This window comes from Microcaecilia unicolor, chromosome 3 (assembly GCF_901765095.1).
Source record: "Microcaecilia unicolor chromosome 3, aMicUni1.1, whole genome shotgun sequence".
Classification (NCBI taxonomy): Eukaryota; Metazoa; Chordata; class Amphibia; order Gymnophiona; family Siphonopidae; genus Microcaecilia; species Microcaecilia unicolor.
This window is the reverse complement of record NC_044033.1, coordinates 238,017,722-238,034,113: the sequence shown is the minus strand read 5'-3', so window position 1 is coordinate 238,034,113 and position 16,392 is coordinate 238,017,722. Positions and strand designations below refer to the sequence as shown.

Genomic DNA, 16,392 nt, shown 5'->3' with positions numbered 1-16,392 from the left:
AGGCTTTTCCAGATGAGAACAGAGCCCACGGGATGGGGAAAGGGCCTGCAGGGACAGGAATGGAGATGGGGCCTGTGGTGAAGGAGACAGAACCCATGGGGACAGGGACAAATTTTTCCCTGTGTCATTCTCTAATTGGCAGCAATGAAAAATGAATTCAGAGACGATGTATTATGCAAAACATCCAGAATTATGGTAAAATACCCAAAGTACCTGTCAAGGGAGTGATCTAAAGATAATACACACTATTAAGTAATCCTGAAGTTATTAGGATACCGAACCCCAGACAAAGGAAGAGCAATTGAATCTGACAAGATAATAACACTCAGAAATTTTGGATAAGCAGTAGTCAGGCCTCTTATGGGACATCCCATTCCAAGCCACAACCTACAATCTCCCACCCTTCAATCGTTTGCTCTCCTGGGTATTCCACCAGTGCCGGATTAACACTATATCGGGCCCTAGGCAAATGTAGATTTGTAGACTGCCCTACCGGGATTTCCCCTTCCTCCTCCCCCACTGCCATGGATCCTCTTCACTCTCTTTCTCGCTCTCTCTGCCTTTATCTCTCTCTAGGTTCGCTGCAGTAAAAGCTCTTCACCCTCTCTCTCTCTGTGTCTATCTCTCACTCTCTCTCTGTCTCCTTTGCTATCTAGCCTCTTCTTGCTCTCTTTCTCTGTCCCCCTGTTCTGCAGCCCTTCCTCTTTGTATCTGCTTCTCACTAATGCCTTTTTCTTTCAATCCCCCTCAACACTCAACCTGTTTTCCTCTGTAGTCGGCAAGTGCAGCGTAACATATCACCAAGCTACGTGGGTCTCTCATCTTACATGTGAAGTTGATAGTTATAAGAAGGACCAGCAGAACTATCAGCCTTGAGTGCAGGGAGAGAGACCCCTGTGGGTTGCTGCTATTTTCACCACTGCTGCTGTCAACCCTGAGAGGCAGCCGCCCGGCAGTGGTGGTAGCGGGAAAGAGGAGAATGCCAATGCTGTGCTGCTTCTTAACCCAAATGAGGATTTTGCAAATGACCCACAGTTTGGGAACAGCTGCCTTAGAGGTTGCCTGGTGGCAGAAGTGCTAAACGTGCATGATACGAGGGGACAAGCTCCTTCCTGAGCAGGGAGTGGTCTGGTGGCACATCTAGAAATTTGTAAGGCGTCCTACTACTACTACAACTATTAGCATTTATATAGCGCCACCAGACACACGCAGCGCTGAACACCCGACATAGAGCTTACAATCTAGGTAAAACAGACAGACAAGACATTACGGACAAGGGAATTACAGGGTAAAGAGGAACAGGGAGGAGGACAAATGGGTAGTGGCTAGGAGCCAAAGGCAGCAGTGAAAAAGTTTGCCTTCAGCATAGATTTAAAAACAGGTAGAGATGGAGCTAGACGTATGGGCTCAGGAAGGCGGTTCCAGGCATAAGGTGCAGCAAGATAAAAGGAAGTCTAGAGTTAGCGATGGAGGAGAAGGGGGACAACAAGAGAGACTTGCTCAGAGAGCAGAGTTCACGGGGAGGAATGTAGGGAGAAATGAGAGAGGAGAGGTAGTGAGGGGGTCATAGAGTGGATGCATTTAAAGGTCAGTAAGAGAAGTTTGAACTGTATACAGAAGCGGACAGGGAGTCAATGAAGTGACTTGAGAAGTGGGGTAGTGTGGGCATAACGATTCTGGTGGAAAATAAGTCGAGCTGCAGAATTCTGGGCATTCTTTTGTATTTTTAAGGCATTATAGTTTGGATTTGCAGGCAAGACAGGATGCAGTCTTTGGATAGAGAGTGTAGTCCATGGATTTTACTGTCCCACCCTTGTGAAGGTCACTGTTATGGTATTTGCCACTCATCTGAACTGCTCTGGAGGAACATTAAGGAAGGAGACATGTGATCTTAGGTTTATTTTCTTTTCTTTAGTTCCTTCAGAGCAGTTCAGAATTAACCCAGTGTTTTGATTACAGAAAATGCTCTTCAGCTGCTGGTAGGAGTGCAAAACCCCCTCATCTGAACTGTTCTGGAGGAACTAATGGAAAAAAATGATCAGGGAAGACCAAATGTCTCCCTGTGAAAGTTAAGCGGATATTTTCAGAATATTGGCATTTACACATATATTGGGGGGATATGTCATTCAAGACATTTATGTTTGCAGTGAGTTTGTAATTGTGAACATCCAATCTTGAAAGCAATTGAAATGGGCAGCAGGGGCTCCTGTCCATTTAAATCCCCTGGGACTGCCTGACCCCCCAAATTAATTGGCACTAAAGCAGGCAGTACCACTGAATATTGGCTCTGACTGCTCACAAAAAAAGTGGGCAGGTCAGGGGCAGTACAGGGGTGGCATTTCGGAGGAGCCCATGGTTTTGCATTTACCAATTGGCTCTCACATGATATGAGCTACCGAGTATTGTGCTGGCACCCACATCGCTTTAAAAAGAATTATTTTTTGAGCCCCCTCCAACCCTCCTGACAAAGCTCCCTTCTTTCCTTCCCTTTCCCCGGGTCTACATCTATCCCAGAGTAGGAACGCAGCCTCCTTGCTCCTGCCCCTCGCAGCTGCCTTTGTTTAAGTATGTTGTTTTCTATAGCTGTAAAATTAAGGATCATACTCTTATTTTTTTTTTTTATTCAACAGATGATGGATTTAGGAATATTAGTGAAAGAATGAGAAAGTGCAATAAACAGCAGAAAAAGGAATGGAAACACCGAGACCCCTCCAGAGACCCTTCAGCTGACTGTCAGGGAGGTATCATCAGTAGTATAATACCGAGCAGTATGAAAGCAGAAGCCCAGACAGGAGAAAAACTAGACAGAGAAAAGAGAAGCCACATAAGCAGGGTTAGGACTGAAATTAATGACTGTGAAGGAACTAACAAAACTAAACTATCTGGATATGATTTACACAAACAATTTAAGTGTTCCAAATGTGATCAATATCTAGGAACGAAAACCGCACTGAAAGTGCATCAATGGACTCACACAGGAAAGAAACTATTTAACTGTTCTGAATGTGATAAATGTTTTAGATGGAAATCTCAGATGACAGTTCATGAAATGACTCATACAGGATTGAAACCATTTAAATGTTCAGAATGTGATAAAAATTTCTCAAAAATGTGGACACTGAAAGAGCATGAAAGGATTCATACAGGAGAGACACCATTTAAATGTTCAGAATGTGATAAAAAATTTTCAAGAATTTGGAAGCTGAAAGAGCATGAAAGGATTCATACAGGAGAGAAACTATTTAAATGTTCAGAATGTGATAAATATTTTAGATGGAAATCTGAGCTGGCAGTTCATAAAAGGATTCATTCAGGAGAGAAACCATTTAAATGTACAGAATGTGATAAATGTTTCAAAGGCATGTATGAGCTCAAACGGCATGAAAGCATTCATACAGGAGAGAAACCATTTAAATGTACAGAATGTGATGAATGGTTCAGAATCAAGGCCTATCTGAAAGTCCACGAAAGGCTTCATACAGGAGAGAAACCAGCGAAACAATTTAAGTGTTCAGAATGTGATAAATGTTTCACAAGCAATGCCTACCTGAAAGTCCACAAAAGAATTCATACAGGAGAGAAACCTTTTAAGTGTTCAGAATGTGACAAATGTTTCATAAGTATGTCTGAGCTCAAACAGCATGAAAGGGTTCATACAGAAATGAAACCATTTAAATGTACAGAATGTGATAAATGTTTTAAAAGGCTGTCTGATGTCAAACTGCATGAAACAATTCATAGAGGAGAGAAACCATTTAAGTGTTCAGAATGTGATAAATGTTTCACAAGCAATGCCTACCTGAAAGTCCACAAAAGAATTCATACAGGAGAGAAACCTTTTAAATGTTCAGAATGTGACAAATGTTTCATAAGTATGTCTGATCTCAAACGGCATGAAAGGGTTCATACAGGAATGAAACCATTTAAATGTACAGAATGTGATAAATGTTTTAAAAGGATGTCTGAGGTCAAACTGCATGAAACAATTCATAGAGGAGAGAAACCATTTAAGTGTTCAGAATGTGTTAAATATTTCAGATGCAAGGCCCACCTGAAAGTCCACAAAAGAATTCATACAGGAGAGAAACCATTTAAATGTTCTGAATGTGATAAATGTTTCAAAAGGAAATCACTTGTAAAACGTCACAACTTGACCCATACAGGAGAGAAACCATTTAAATGTACAAAGGTCGATAATTCTGTTCGTATTTAGGATCTTTGCCTGGTTTCGGAAGAACTATGATGGTGGCCTCCGTAAAGCTCCCATTAACTTCACCAGACATGATTAAGTGATTATAGAATGAACTTATAATAGGGATAATTGTGTCTTGAAAAGCTAAGTAAAATTCCAGTGTTGGGCCATCTGGTCCTGGGGCCTTTTTTTTTGTCATAATGGCCGTAACTACATCTTGTTCAGTTATGGGAGCCATCAGATCTGAATTATCATTATCATCAAGAGTATTGTGATCCAAGTCCTGTAAAAATGTCAGATCATTATCATCTAGATTAGATTCTGACTTATATAACAAGGCATAAAAGTGTTGAAAAGTCTTTAATATGTTTTGTTGATCTGTGATTAGAGTATTATTATCATCTTTAATAGCAGAAATATCATTCTTTTCAGTTCTTGATTTTAGATAACTAGCTAACAAATGGCCAGCTTTATTATTATTGGCATAATATTGGGCTGATTTCATGAATATCTCATTATTAGCCTTAGCAGCTAGAATTAAGTTATATTTATATCTTGCCATTCGTAATTTTTCCAACGTATCTAGATTAGAAGGAGTGTACTGATGTTTTTTTTCTAAACATGATATAGATTTTTCCAAATCACTAATTTCTTGTGATTATTTCTTTTTTTGTTTGGCTGAATAACATATGATTGAACCCCATATATAAGCTTTGAATGCATCCCATCTAGTTATCCAACTAGTATCTTCCAAAGTGTTAAATTGAAAATATTCAGTAACGTCTCTCTATTTCTTCTATTATGTGGTGAAGAATAAAATGTGTAATCACAATCTTTTTCATGCACTAGGCGCCAAACATCACATGCTGTTGCATCATTTCTATCAAAATGAACCAAGCTTTGGTTTTCTTGTATGGAAACAGATTTCCTGTCCATATCAGGATTCAGTTTGAGATTAAAATCACCACCTATTATGTAAGATTTATCTCCTGCAGTGGCAATGATATCAGCAATAGTATGGAAGAATTCAGGGCAATCAGTGTTTGGTGCATATAAATTCAATAACATTAAGGGTTCATCATTCACTGTTAGATGGACCTTAACCCATCTTCCAACTGAATCACTATCAGAGGATATTAATTTTATATTATCTTTTTTCCTTATGAGTATGGCCACATCATTTTTTTCCATCGGCAGCAGAGAAAACAGGGGTTAGAGACCATGAGGTTTTAAGTTTAAGTGACTCACGCTCAGATAAATGTGTTTCTTGAAAAAAAGATAATATTGGGTGCATATCTATTTAAAGAGTTTATATTTTTTTTACACTTAATTGGGTTGTTGAATCCCTTCACATTAAGGGATAGAATGTTAAGCGTCATGTAACACCTGGGATGTGCATTGGTAAATACAGTAGTAAGAATACACTGCTAAGTAAAGGGATGAAATTATACATATAAAGTATCATATTTTTAAAACCGAGTACATTAACATAAAACATAACTGTGTATGATAAACAAACACAATCCATCTTATAATCGAAAGAGAAAAACGCCTATATTCCGACCTAAATCAGGAGATGGACGTCTTTCTCTCGCGGGTGCCCAAATCGGTATAATCGAAAGCCGATTTTGGGCGCCTTAAACTGCACTCCGTCGCGGGAATGAATAAAGTTGGTGGGGGCGTGTCGGAGGCGTGGTGAAGGCGGGACTGGGGCGTGGTTATCAGCCGAGCAGAGATGGTCGTCTTTAGCTGATAATGGAAAAAACAGGCATTTTTACCGCGAATTTGGGTCACTTTTTTTGGACCCTTTTTTTTCATGAATAAGTCCCAAAAAAGTGCCCCAACTGACCAGATGACCACCGGAGGGAATCGGGGATCACCTGCCCTGACTCCCCCAGAGGTCATTAACCCCCTCCCACCAAAGGAAACCCACTTTACAAACTTTTGTTGCCAGCCTGTATGCCAGCCTCAAATTCCATACCCACCTCAATGACAGCAGAATGTGTTCTGTCCTCTGACAGCCTTTCCCTGGTTCTGATGTGGGTCTCGGGTGAGTGTGATACCTTTTCTGTTAAGGGCACTGCAGACTCACATCAGCAATGCATTGTGGTGGGTGTAGGATATTGGGCTCCGCCAGTGGCGTACCTAGGGTAGTTGACACCCGGGCCGGTCATTTTTTAACCCCCCCCCCCCCCCCAAATCCAGTACTAGGCATGCCGAGAATACAAAACACTCAGGACCTATAGAGCAATTCTACCATACCATAAGCAGTCATTTCTACGAGTCACACAAGGAAAAGGAAAGCATCTTAAACACTACAGTGAGCACTAGAACATCAATTCACCTATTGTAAAACGAAACCAGACAGAATAGTACAGATCGTAGATCCTGCACAGTCAATGCCAACTGAAAGCCATGTCTTTTTCACAAACACAGATACACCCTAATCCACTATAGAATAAGTAATCATAAACTTTCTATTTAGACAAAATTAAACTGAACCCCCAATGCCAGACTCTGCATACAATGCAACACCACAGAAACAGAAACTGTCCCCTAGTACTGTGCAAAATATAAAGACAGCAGATGTAAATTTGAAAAAAAAACCTAACAAGTACCAATCACCACTTTACAAATTAACAAATAGAAATAAAACAAATATAGAAAGTAAAATAATACCATTTTATTGGACTAATACATTTAGCTTTCAGAGGCCAAAACCTCCGTCCTCGGGTCAGTACAGTATAGTGCTGTTACAGTATCCTATCCTGACCTGAGGAAGGGGGTTTTGTTCTCTGAAAGTTAGTCAAAATGTATTAAAATTAGTCCAATAAAAAGATTACCTTATTTACATGTTCTATTATAAACATTTAACACATCTACAATACTTTATCCTAAAGCAAAAAAAATAAAAAATATATATTTTATTTACAGTTTGTTGTCTCTGGTTTCTGCTTTCCTCATCTTCTTTTCACCGTCTTCCTTCCATCCAGCATCTGTCTTCACTCTCTCTCTCTCTGCCATCCAGTGTCTGCCCTCTCTGCCGTCCCTTCCATCCACTGCCTGCCCTTTCTCTCTGCCCCTTCAATCCACCATTTGCCCTCCATCTCCCATCCATCCAGGGTCTGCCCTCCCTCTCGCTCCCCTTTCCATCTAGGATCTGTCCCCTCTCTCTGCCCCTTTTTTCAGCCCCCAGTTCCAGCCCCCTTCTCCCCTCTGAACACCCCCACCCCAGTCCCCTTCTCCCCTCCCCTCCTGTCTGAGACCCCCACCACAGTCCCCTTCTCCCCTCCCCTGTCTGAGACCCCCACCCCAGTCCCCTTCTCTCCTCTGAACACCCCCATCCCAGTCCCCTTCTCCCCTCCCCTTCCCTTCTCCCCTCTGAGATCCCCACCCCAGTCCCCTTCTCCCCTCTGAGATCCCCACCCCAGTCCCCTTCTCCCCTCCCCCTCCCCGGTCTGAGATCCCCACCCCAGTCCCCTTCTCCCCTCCCCTTTTCCCCTCTGAGACCCCCACCCCAGTCCCCTTCTCCCCTCTGAACACCCCCACCCCAGTCCCCTTCTCCCCTCCCCTTCCCTTCTCCCCTCTGAGATCCCCACCCCAGTCCCCTTCTCCCCTCCCCCTCCCCTGTCTGAGATCCCCACCCCAGTCCCCTTCTCCCCTCCCCTTTTCCCCTCTGAGACCCCCACCCCAGTCCCCTTCTCCCCTCTGAACACCCCCACCCCAGTCCCCTTCTCCCCTCCCCTTCCCTTCTCCCCTCTGAACAGCCCCACCCGAGTCCCTTTCTCCCCTCTCCTTCCCCACCTCAGTCCCGTTAAAACCGGCGAAGCAGCGTCGCAGGCAGCACCTCGTGCCCTGCTTGTAAAAAAAAATCAAATCTCCTTCCTTCTCCTCGTCTTGACGTCTTGGTGTCGACTCGGGCCTTCCAAAATTGGAGGGGAAGGAGATTTGATTTTTTTTTTACAAGCAGGGCACGAGGCGCTGCCTGCGACGCTGCTTCGCCGGTTTTTTAAATGTGCGGCGCAGCGGGAACGGCCACGGGAGGCAGCGGGAGCGGAGCACCCCCCACCCACTGGCACCCGGGGCGGACCGCCCCCACCGCCCCCCCCTTGGTACTCCACTGGGCTCCGTGATTCCACTAGCTTGTGTTCAATGCTCACGATGTTGGTAGTTGGTAGGCTCTACTCCCATGGTGCTTTCCCCCCTGCTTACTGAGTTAGAGTGTGCCCTGTTTTGTTTACGGTAGTCCATGAGGTAGTAGTGGCCATTTTTGTAAGCCAGTTTTAAATCCCTTTCATGTGTTAGCCACGTTACAGAACCTAGTTCTTACCTTGAATGTTGCTGAAAGAGGGCATTGTACAGCATTCTGCCAGCTCTGACCTACTGCTAATCTCAGTACCAGGGAGACTTTTTGCCAGTGGGGCACAACGTTTTCGGAGAGATTAGTCTTCAGGTGTCAACTGGTGTGCCAAGGGTATACAGCAGCAACAAGTCCTAGAGGCCTGCGTGTATGCCGGTCCCTGGAGCACTTTTAGTGGGTACCGCAGTGCACTTCAGGCAGGCGGACCCAAGCCCACCCCCCCTACCTGTAACACTTGTGCTGGTAAATGGGAAGCCTCCAAAGCCCACTGTACCCACATGTAGGTGCCCCCTTCATCCCTAACAGCTATGCTACTGTTGTACATTTGTGGGTAGTGGGGGAGGGGGATTGGGTGCTCGGCACCCATGGTAAGGGAGCTATGCATGTGGGAACTGTTTCTGAAGTCCACTGCACTGACCTCTAGGGTGACCAGTTGGTGTCCTAGCATGTCAAGGGGAGGCCAGTGTACTACGAATCGTGGCCACTCCCACGACCGAATGGCTCAGATTAGGACGTTTTTGAGCTGGGCGTTTTTATTTTCCATTATCGCTAAAAAAAACAAACGCCCAGCTCAGAAGCGAACAAATCCATGGCATTTGGTTCGTACAAACCGTATTTTCGAAAAACAAAAAAGATGTCCATTTTTTTTCGAAAATACGGTCTGTCCCTCCTCTTCACGAACCCATTTTTGGACATAGACGCCCATGGAAATAGGCGTTCGTTCAGATCCAAGATGGCCGCGTAGCTGTATACTGCTTCGGACGCACCTTGAACTCTTCCTTACCTTTGGCTGTGAGGTTCTCCGTGGGTCCTCCGAAAATGGGGAAGCGGAGAGGTAAAGTGCGGGAAACTCCCTTAACCAGCACTGGGCCGATTCCTCCATGACAGCCGACGCTGGAACAGTTCGGGCTGACCTCCACCCCCAGGCAGACTTCATCTCCTTCTATCGGAGCTAACGCGGAAGCGTTAGACGGCAGTAGTAACGGGGTTTCTCTAAGCCCCGCGCAGCGCACTGCCCCCCCGCAACCAGGAGGAAGTCGAATGGAGAGAGGTCCAGTAGCACGGAGCCCACAGGGCATTGCCGAAGCACAGGGAGGGAACCAGTCCACTCTACAGGGAGCATTCAGAACGGTATCTATGTCGGAACAATTGCCTTCTCAAATTTTGCCACCACAAATTGTAAGTACATTGAGCCAAATTCTGACTGCCCCACCCCCTGTGTTTTCTGTGGGTGTTATGGAGAGACCTGCAGTGGTGACGAATGAATCACTCTGGGACTTGACTTATTCTCTGCATTCCTCTCTATCAACAATAATTGAAAAGAATGCTCTTGAAATAAAAGTTCTTTCGGAAGCTGTTCTTTCACAGTCTCAGACTACCACTCAACAAATTTCCCAATTAAATCAAATGGGCACAAAGTTACAAACTTTAGAAACCTTAAGTCAAACTTCAATAAGGGATTGGAACTATATGTTCCGTCGTTTAGAATACCTGGAAAATCAAGTAAGAAAGTTAAACTTAAGGTTAACTAATTTTTCACGTTCCCCATTAATATCTTCTGTTGAAATGGTGAAGAAATATCTGGTGGAAATACTGGGAATGGCAAGTGAATCTCTTCCTCCTATAGTGCGAGCACAATATTTGCAGTTTAATAAAAAGAGAAATGCCTACTCAAACAGGAGAGGGTATGAACTTGACAGAGTTCCTAGAGTCATCATTGGAAGTAATTACTCAAAAAACTACAGTGGTGGTAACCTTTGCCTTTGAAATGGACAGGAACGCAGTGTTGAAACTTTCCTTTAGACATTTGGACTCCTTATTTTTTGGCTCTAAAATTAGAGTTTACCCTGATCTCTCCAAGGAAACTCAGAAGAGGCGTAGAGCATTCCTGGCCCTTCGGGCGAGGACTCTGGCTCTTGGAGCTAATTTTGTTTTGAAATTTCCCTGTATTTGTTGTATATTATATCAATCTAATCATTTCCAATTTTTTGAGCCAAAACAATTGGAGGAGTTTCTATTACATAGAGAGGAAGTAGTGGTAATAGTTGAATCACAGACGCATACTGCATAAGATAGGCTTGAGACGAAGCACTGGGGAGCAGTATTAATTTTTTCTTTTTATTTTTTTTCCTCTTTGAATGTTAAATGTAATTTTCTTTCTCTTGGATCATATTATTATTATTACTATAATTTCTTATGGTCGAAGTAATATAATATAATTTTCTCTTTAATTATGACTTTATTAAGGCATTAGTCTGTATAAAGGAAATTGTAATTGCTATATGTATTTCATTATCTCTTTTGAGTTGTATAAAGTAAATTCAATAAAAAAAAAAAAAAAAAAAAAAAAGAAATAGGTGTTCGCGTTCGATTATGCCCCTCAATATGTCCTAACCATGGGATCATTTTTCAATTCTATCAGTACTCGGGGATGAACACCATCCAGTCCAGAAGATTTGCTACTCTTTAATTTGTCAAATTGCGCTATTACATCCTTCAGGTTTATAGAGATTTCATTCAGTTTCTCTGACTCGTCAGCTTTGAATACCATTTCTGTCACCAGTATCTCTCCCAAATCTGCCTTGGTGAAGACCGAAGCATTGAATTTTACTACATTATGTTTTATGTGTATGTATTCCTATTCCTCACTGAACTGCTATGAATTTACAGCCTGTCTCACTAACACAGACTACTCAGTAATTACTGTGGATTCTTTTGGATTCGTATTAGATAAATGAAACCTTTATTAGAGGAGCTATAATCTACAATGATTAAGATATATACAATGGTTAGCACATATACAATGATTGGCTCTATACACATGATGATTAACTAAACAATCATTACATCACTGGTCTCTACATCTAAGCAATGCCAAGAGTTCTTGGACCAGGAAAAGAAGCAATAATACACTATACATAAAATCATCACTGGTCCTTACATTATCCAGGCTCTTATCATCAGCTGGGGCAGCTGGGGGGCCCATTACAGCAAATACCAGGAGCTTTTTAGACCAGGAACAGATCCTCTGCTCAGTACGTACGTTACTCACAGATGAGCTCCCACTCTGCTGTGACAAGCCCTCCTTTTTATTAGGCTCTGAGCTCATGTTCAGAGCTAGATAAAGTTGCAGAATGCTTCTAAGGAAAATTACAGAATGCTTCTCTGTTTAGGTAAACAAGCCATACTGTGGGAACATGGTCACATGCTCCCCAACTCCAGGTGGCCGGGCTGGAGCCGGAAAGCAAGCGCCATCCTCCCCTTCATATACCAAATTAGTTAGAGCTGTGTCTTATCTTCTGCATTCCAACTTATTTTCACACAATCAAAGTTAAACAATTATTTTTAAACAGAATTACTTTTAATCAACAATACAGCCCCCGAGTGTACTGGTCGGTCAAGACAGAGATGAAAAACAATCTTTAAAATTCACTTCCATTACACCCACTTAGGGCCCCTTTTACTAAATGGCGGTAAGCCCCAACGCGGGCTTATTGCTCGCTAAACAGGAAGTACCACCAATGGGTGGTGATAAGGGCTCCCCCTCTGAAATGGCCACGCGGCAAGTGCTTTACTTGCCGCATAGCCATTTCATGCAGGAAAGAGAGACTTCCCTTTTACTTGCTGTAGTAAAAAGGGTCTCGGTGCTGAAGCCAGCCCCCCCTTTTGCTGCAGCTTGGTAAAAGCAGCCCTTAGAATCTTATGATAATTATTAGTAATTTGCTCACACCTTTTCAGGTACTTCTTTGTCCCTGGAGGGCTCGCAATCTAAGTTGGTACCTGAGGCAATGGAGAGTCAAGTGATTTGTCCAAGATCACAAGGAGCAGCAGTGGGATTTGACCTGGCTACCTCTGGATGTCAGGCCCAGTGCTATAACCACTCCTATCAACACTTTTACCATACCCCATGTAGGTCCAATTTCCAATATTAGAAAGTAACCCCCACTAATTCTTGTGTCTCATATATTCTTGTCCCTTCTGTTATTATTTGGGTGCACATTGTGAAAAGCGCCTAGCAAGATGTGCATGCAAATTCAAATTGGTGCCAGTGCCAAATAGTACCCAATTATTGGCACTAATTGGCTCATTAGTCATTTAGTTGGGCACATGTTTATCGGTGCTGAAATATTATCATTTTGAGAGCCACATATAGAATATAGGGGATAATGCAAGTGTTTTGTTCCTTTATGCAGGCTTAATATTCAGGATCAACATGTTTATGCTAACATTATGTCGTAATTGTTTTTAATTTTCTGACACACGTGATTCTGTTTTCTGATATTGTGGCAAGTTTTATTCTCCAGGTCAATTGGTATATCTAGCTGCTTTTATTGATGTCAACTGATTCAAACCATTACACTGACATCTAGTGGTAACAACTACAAATTGATTATTTCAGTTCTATTTTTATATCAGTTTATACACATGTTGTTTGATATTCAAAAGTATTTAACCATCCAGGAATGACACCTTGTTGGTTAAATACACCCAAGCCGACTATCCACCAATATTCAGTGGGAAATAACCGGCTATCTCTCACTGAGCATCCCGGTCAATGTCTATGTCGTGTGACAATAGCCAGTTACAGCTAATTTCCGCTAAATTAAGTTTAGTGGCAAGATAGAGCTGCTATTTATGCGGGTCTATCTTTAGCTGCTAGAACCTAGCCGGTCAGCCAATGAATATTGGCTTAATTGGCTATGTTTACAGTGCCACCCCCCCCCCCCCCCCCCCCCCAGAAATTCAATACTGGTGGCCATGGACATTTTCTAGCCAAATATGCAGTAGGTTGTATTTGCATTTTCATTTTAAATATCAAATTTCATTTTCTTTTGAATATTTTACTGTATATATCAATTGATTTTATTTTATTTTTTTAACTTTAAAAACTAACATTTGTAACTTTTATATACAACCATTCTTGATGTTTACTGATCTTTGAATAATGTTTATTTTATTGTGTGGTTTATATTGACCTTTATGCTTTTACATTATCTTTCTAGTATGGCTTTATGAGTTTCTTTGGTTACCATTGTTATATGATCTATGTTTTAATTCATTTTTAGAAACAATACCCCTGATGCAGGTAACTGCCCAAAGTGGCCGTGACACATTTGTGTTCAGCAAATTAATTCATTTTTAGAAACATACCCCTGATGCAGGCAACTGCCCAAAGTGGCCGTGACACATTTGTGTTCAGCAAATAAACTTCTATCTGCCATATTGTTGGGTTATTGCCATCATTTGATCCAAAAATGTGTTAACTGTTCTGCCACTATACTCTCTGCTACCTTAGACACAAAAGGTAGGTTGGCAGTAGGTTCTTATTTCCATCTTTAATTCTAGGGCAAATATAGACCATCTTCCACTTATATTAGGTACAATTCCTAGTGTAACCTAGAGGGAAAAAAAAATAAAACATTTTTTTTCACTTCTCTTACCTGCAGGTGAGAAGAGGCCATCCTAGGCTTCTGAGGTCCGTTTCGGGGCTCTGGGGGGCGATGTGGTAGGTGAGGAGGCGCCGCAGGAGGCAACGCCGCTGTTCCAGGTGGCACAGGGCGCGGGGCTGATTTTGGGCCCGTTTTTGTGGGTGGAGCTGGCTGCCAGGTCCAGGTTGTTTTCAGGCCAGGTTGGGCCAGTGACGGTTGTTGGAGATGCTGCAAGAGGCAGCGCCGAGTTTTTCTGGTCTCAGGGATGGTTGGGCACGTCCCCGGGCATGAATAGCTGCAGCGGGAATCCCCGGTGTCTTTGGGGCCAGTTGGGGCCGTTTTTGGGCTGGGGCGGTGGCGGAGAGAGAGAGTCAGGACCAGGCGGTTCTGGCGCCGGATTGGGGGGGGGGGTTTCCAGCGTACATCCGCGCAGAAGGAGAGAAACCTGCATCTCAGCAGGGAAAGGAGCCAGCGTGGGACCTGTAGTTTTTTTGGGAGGAGACAGAGGAGGACGTCGTGGGAGCGCATGCGTGCATGGTGTGCGCGCATCAGCGGGGTTTTTTGGAAACTCCGGTGAGGCCTAGAAGCCTGGGCCTCGATTTTGGAACAGAGTTCCAGAAGAATGGCAATTTTCGGGCCAGGTTTTTGTGTTGGCTCCGTTTTTTTAACCAGACCAGCAGGACCGGATCCGATGGTAGTGGTCGGGAGAGGAGAAAATCAGGAAACAGTTAAGGGGTTTTTTAACCCAAAATTTAAATTAGTTTATTTTAAAAATGTATAAATTGGGTTTTTTATTTTTAAAAATTCAGGGATTTTGGGGATTTAAATTCTGTTTGCAGATTTGGGATCGGGGAATTTTTCTTGATTTTTCTGGTAGGTTAGTTTTCAAATGTAGATATTTTTAGGGGGTATTTTTGAGGGGGGTTGATTTAGAGGGGTTCTGTAAGGGTTAAAATTATTCAATGGGGTAGGTTAAGAACGGGTTGATTGAATTTTTGATTTGGATTTTAATTAAATTTGGAATTTTTAGAGGGGTTTTAGGTGGGATAATTGTGGGTGAACCTTAAAAATGGTTAATTTTAAAATCTAAAAATATAGTTTAATAGAGAATGAGGGGTTTAATGATTTGGGGAAATTTGGGGTAGTTTAGGTTAAATATGTAGGATTTTATTTGAAGTTTTAATTTTTCTCTGTTGGTTTCTATGGAAGACATAGGGAAAAAAATGGAGGTTTAGCACCGCTGGCCAACATTCCGTTGGTCAGCAAGAGAAAATTGGAATTTTGGAAGAGTAGGTGATTGGCTGGGGGGTCCTCGGAACTCCAACCGAAGTTCTGTTTCCTAGGAAACAGAGTCGCAGGCAGTTGCCAGAAGGAGTTGGTGATTTGGAGAGAGAGGATGTGTGTGGGTGAGGCTGACACTGATTGAGGTGGAGAAAGGGATATATATACAGAGATAGAATTGGGAAAGGGGTGAATACATAGGAGTGAGAGTCTAGAGAGGGGATTTTAAAGGGAGAAGGGTGAATGTCTTGCTGTATTTGGGAATAAAATATTTTAGGTAGTCCATGGAATGAATGGGGGTTAGAATGTGCTAATAGTTAATTGGGCATAAATGGGTGAGTAGTCTAACACTGCAAAATTTGTGCATTAAAATTTTAAAACTGTTTTGGGTAAGAAAAGTACTAAATAGAATCTAGGATATAATTGTAGAGATAGAATTTGGTGTGAAAGTGGTTACCGAGAGAGGTTGCTTGGGTTCCTGTTATTCCTCGTGACACTCCTTCTTAGATTAGGGAACATAAAAATAGTATAAGGTCCAAAGGGAAAGGGTACTTTGTTTATTTTTAGTTTGAATTAGTTTTTGGCCACAGTATTGATAATTTAAAACATGTGTCACCAAGGTGAGGGAAATTTGATTAAGAAAGGAAGATAGGGTCTTGCTTCCTTTTGAGTTTTTTTAAGAAAGGTGTAGGGAGAAGACCGGTCCTGAGGAGAACACCCGGAGGGAGCATTTGGGCCCCCACGCAAGAAAGACTGCACGAGAAAACAGCATTGAAGTCAAGTTTCAGCTAAGTTGCCAATAGCTACAGGACAAAGGGAAACATACTTACCTGAGAGGAGGTTGGGTTCACTGAAGTTCTGTGAAAAAAAGAAACAAAAAGGGTACACAAAGTATCAGTTCATTTCAATTAAGCTAACCTTGAAAGTTGAGAACCGAGTGGAATATTGGGAACTAGCCGTTAAGCCCGTAACAACGGGCTAGTTTTTTGTTTTCCAATGCTCCCCCCCCCTGTCTACCAACCCTGCTCTCTCCCCTGCCCTCCCCCCAGCATCTGTTTCCCTCAGTTCTGCTCCCTCCTTCCCTCCTTGCTCCCTCCTCCTCTGATTTCCACGCCCATGTCCAAGCCCTC

The 16,392-nt window shown here is 42.8% G+C and overlaps 1 protein-coding gene across 1 annotated transcript in view; it reads left to right on the top strand.

Moving 5' to 3' along the window:
* Positions 1-16,392, top strand: part of LOC115464470 (zinc finger protein 420-like) — a 100,877-nt gene that overhangs the window by 22,490 nt on the left and 61,995 nt on the right. The window contains 1 exon segment of the mRNA XM_030194847.1: positions 2,631-4,189. Coding sequence (XP_030050707.1) covers positions 2,631-4,189 — 1,559 coding nt within the window.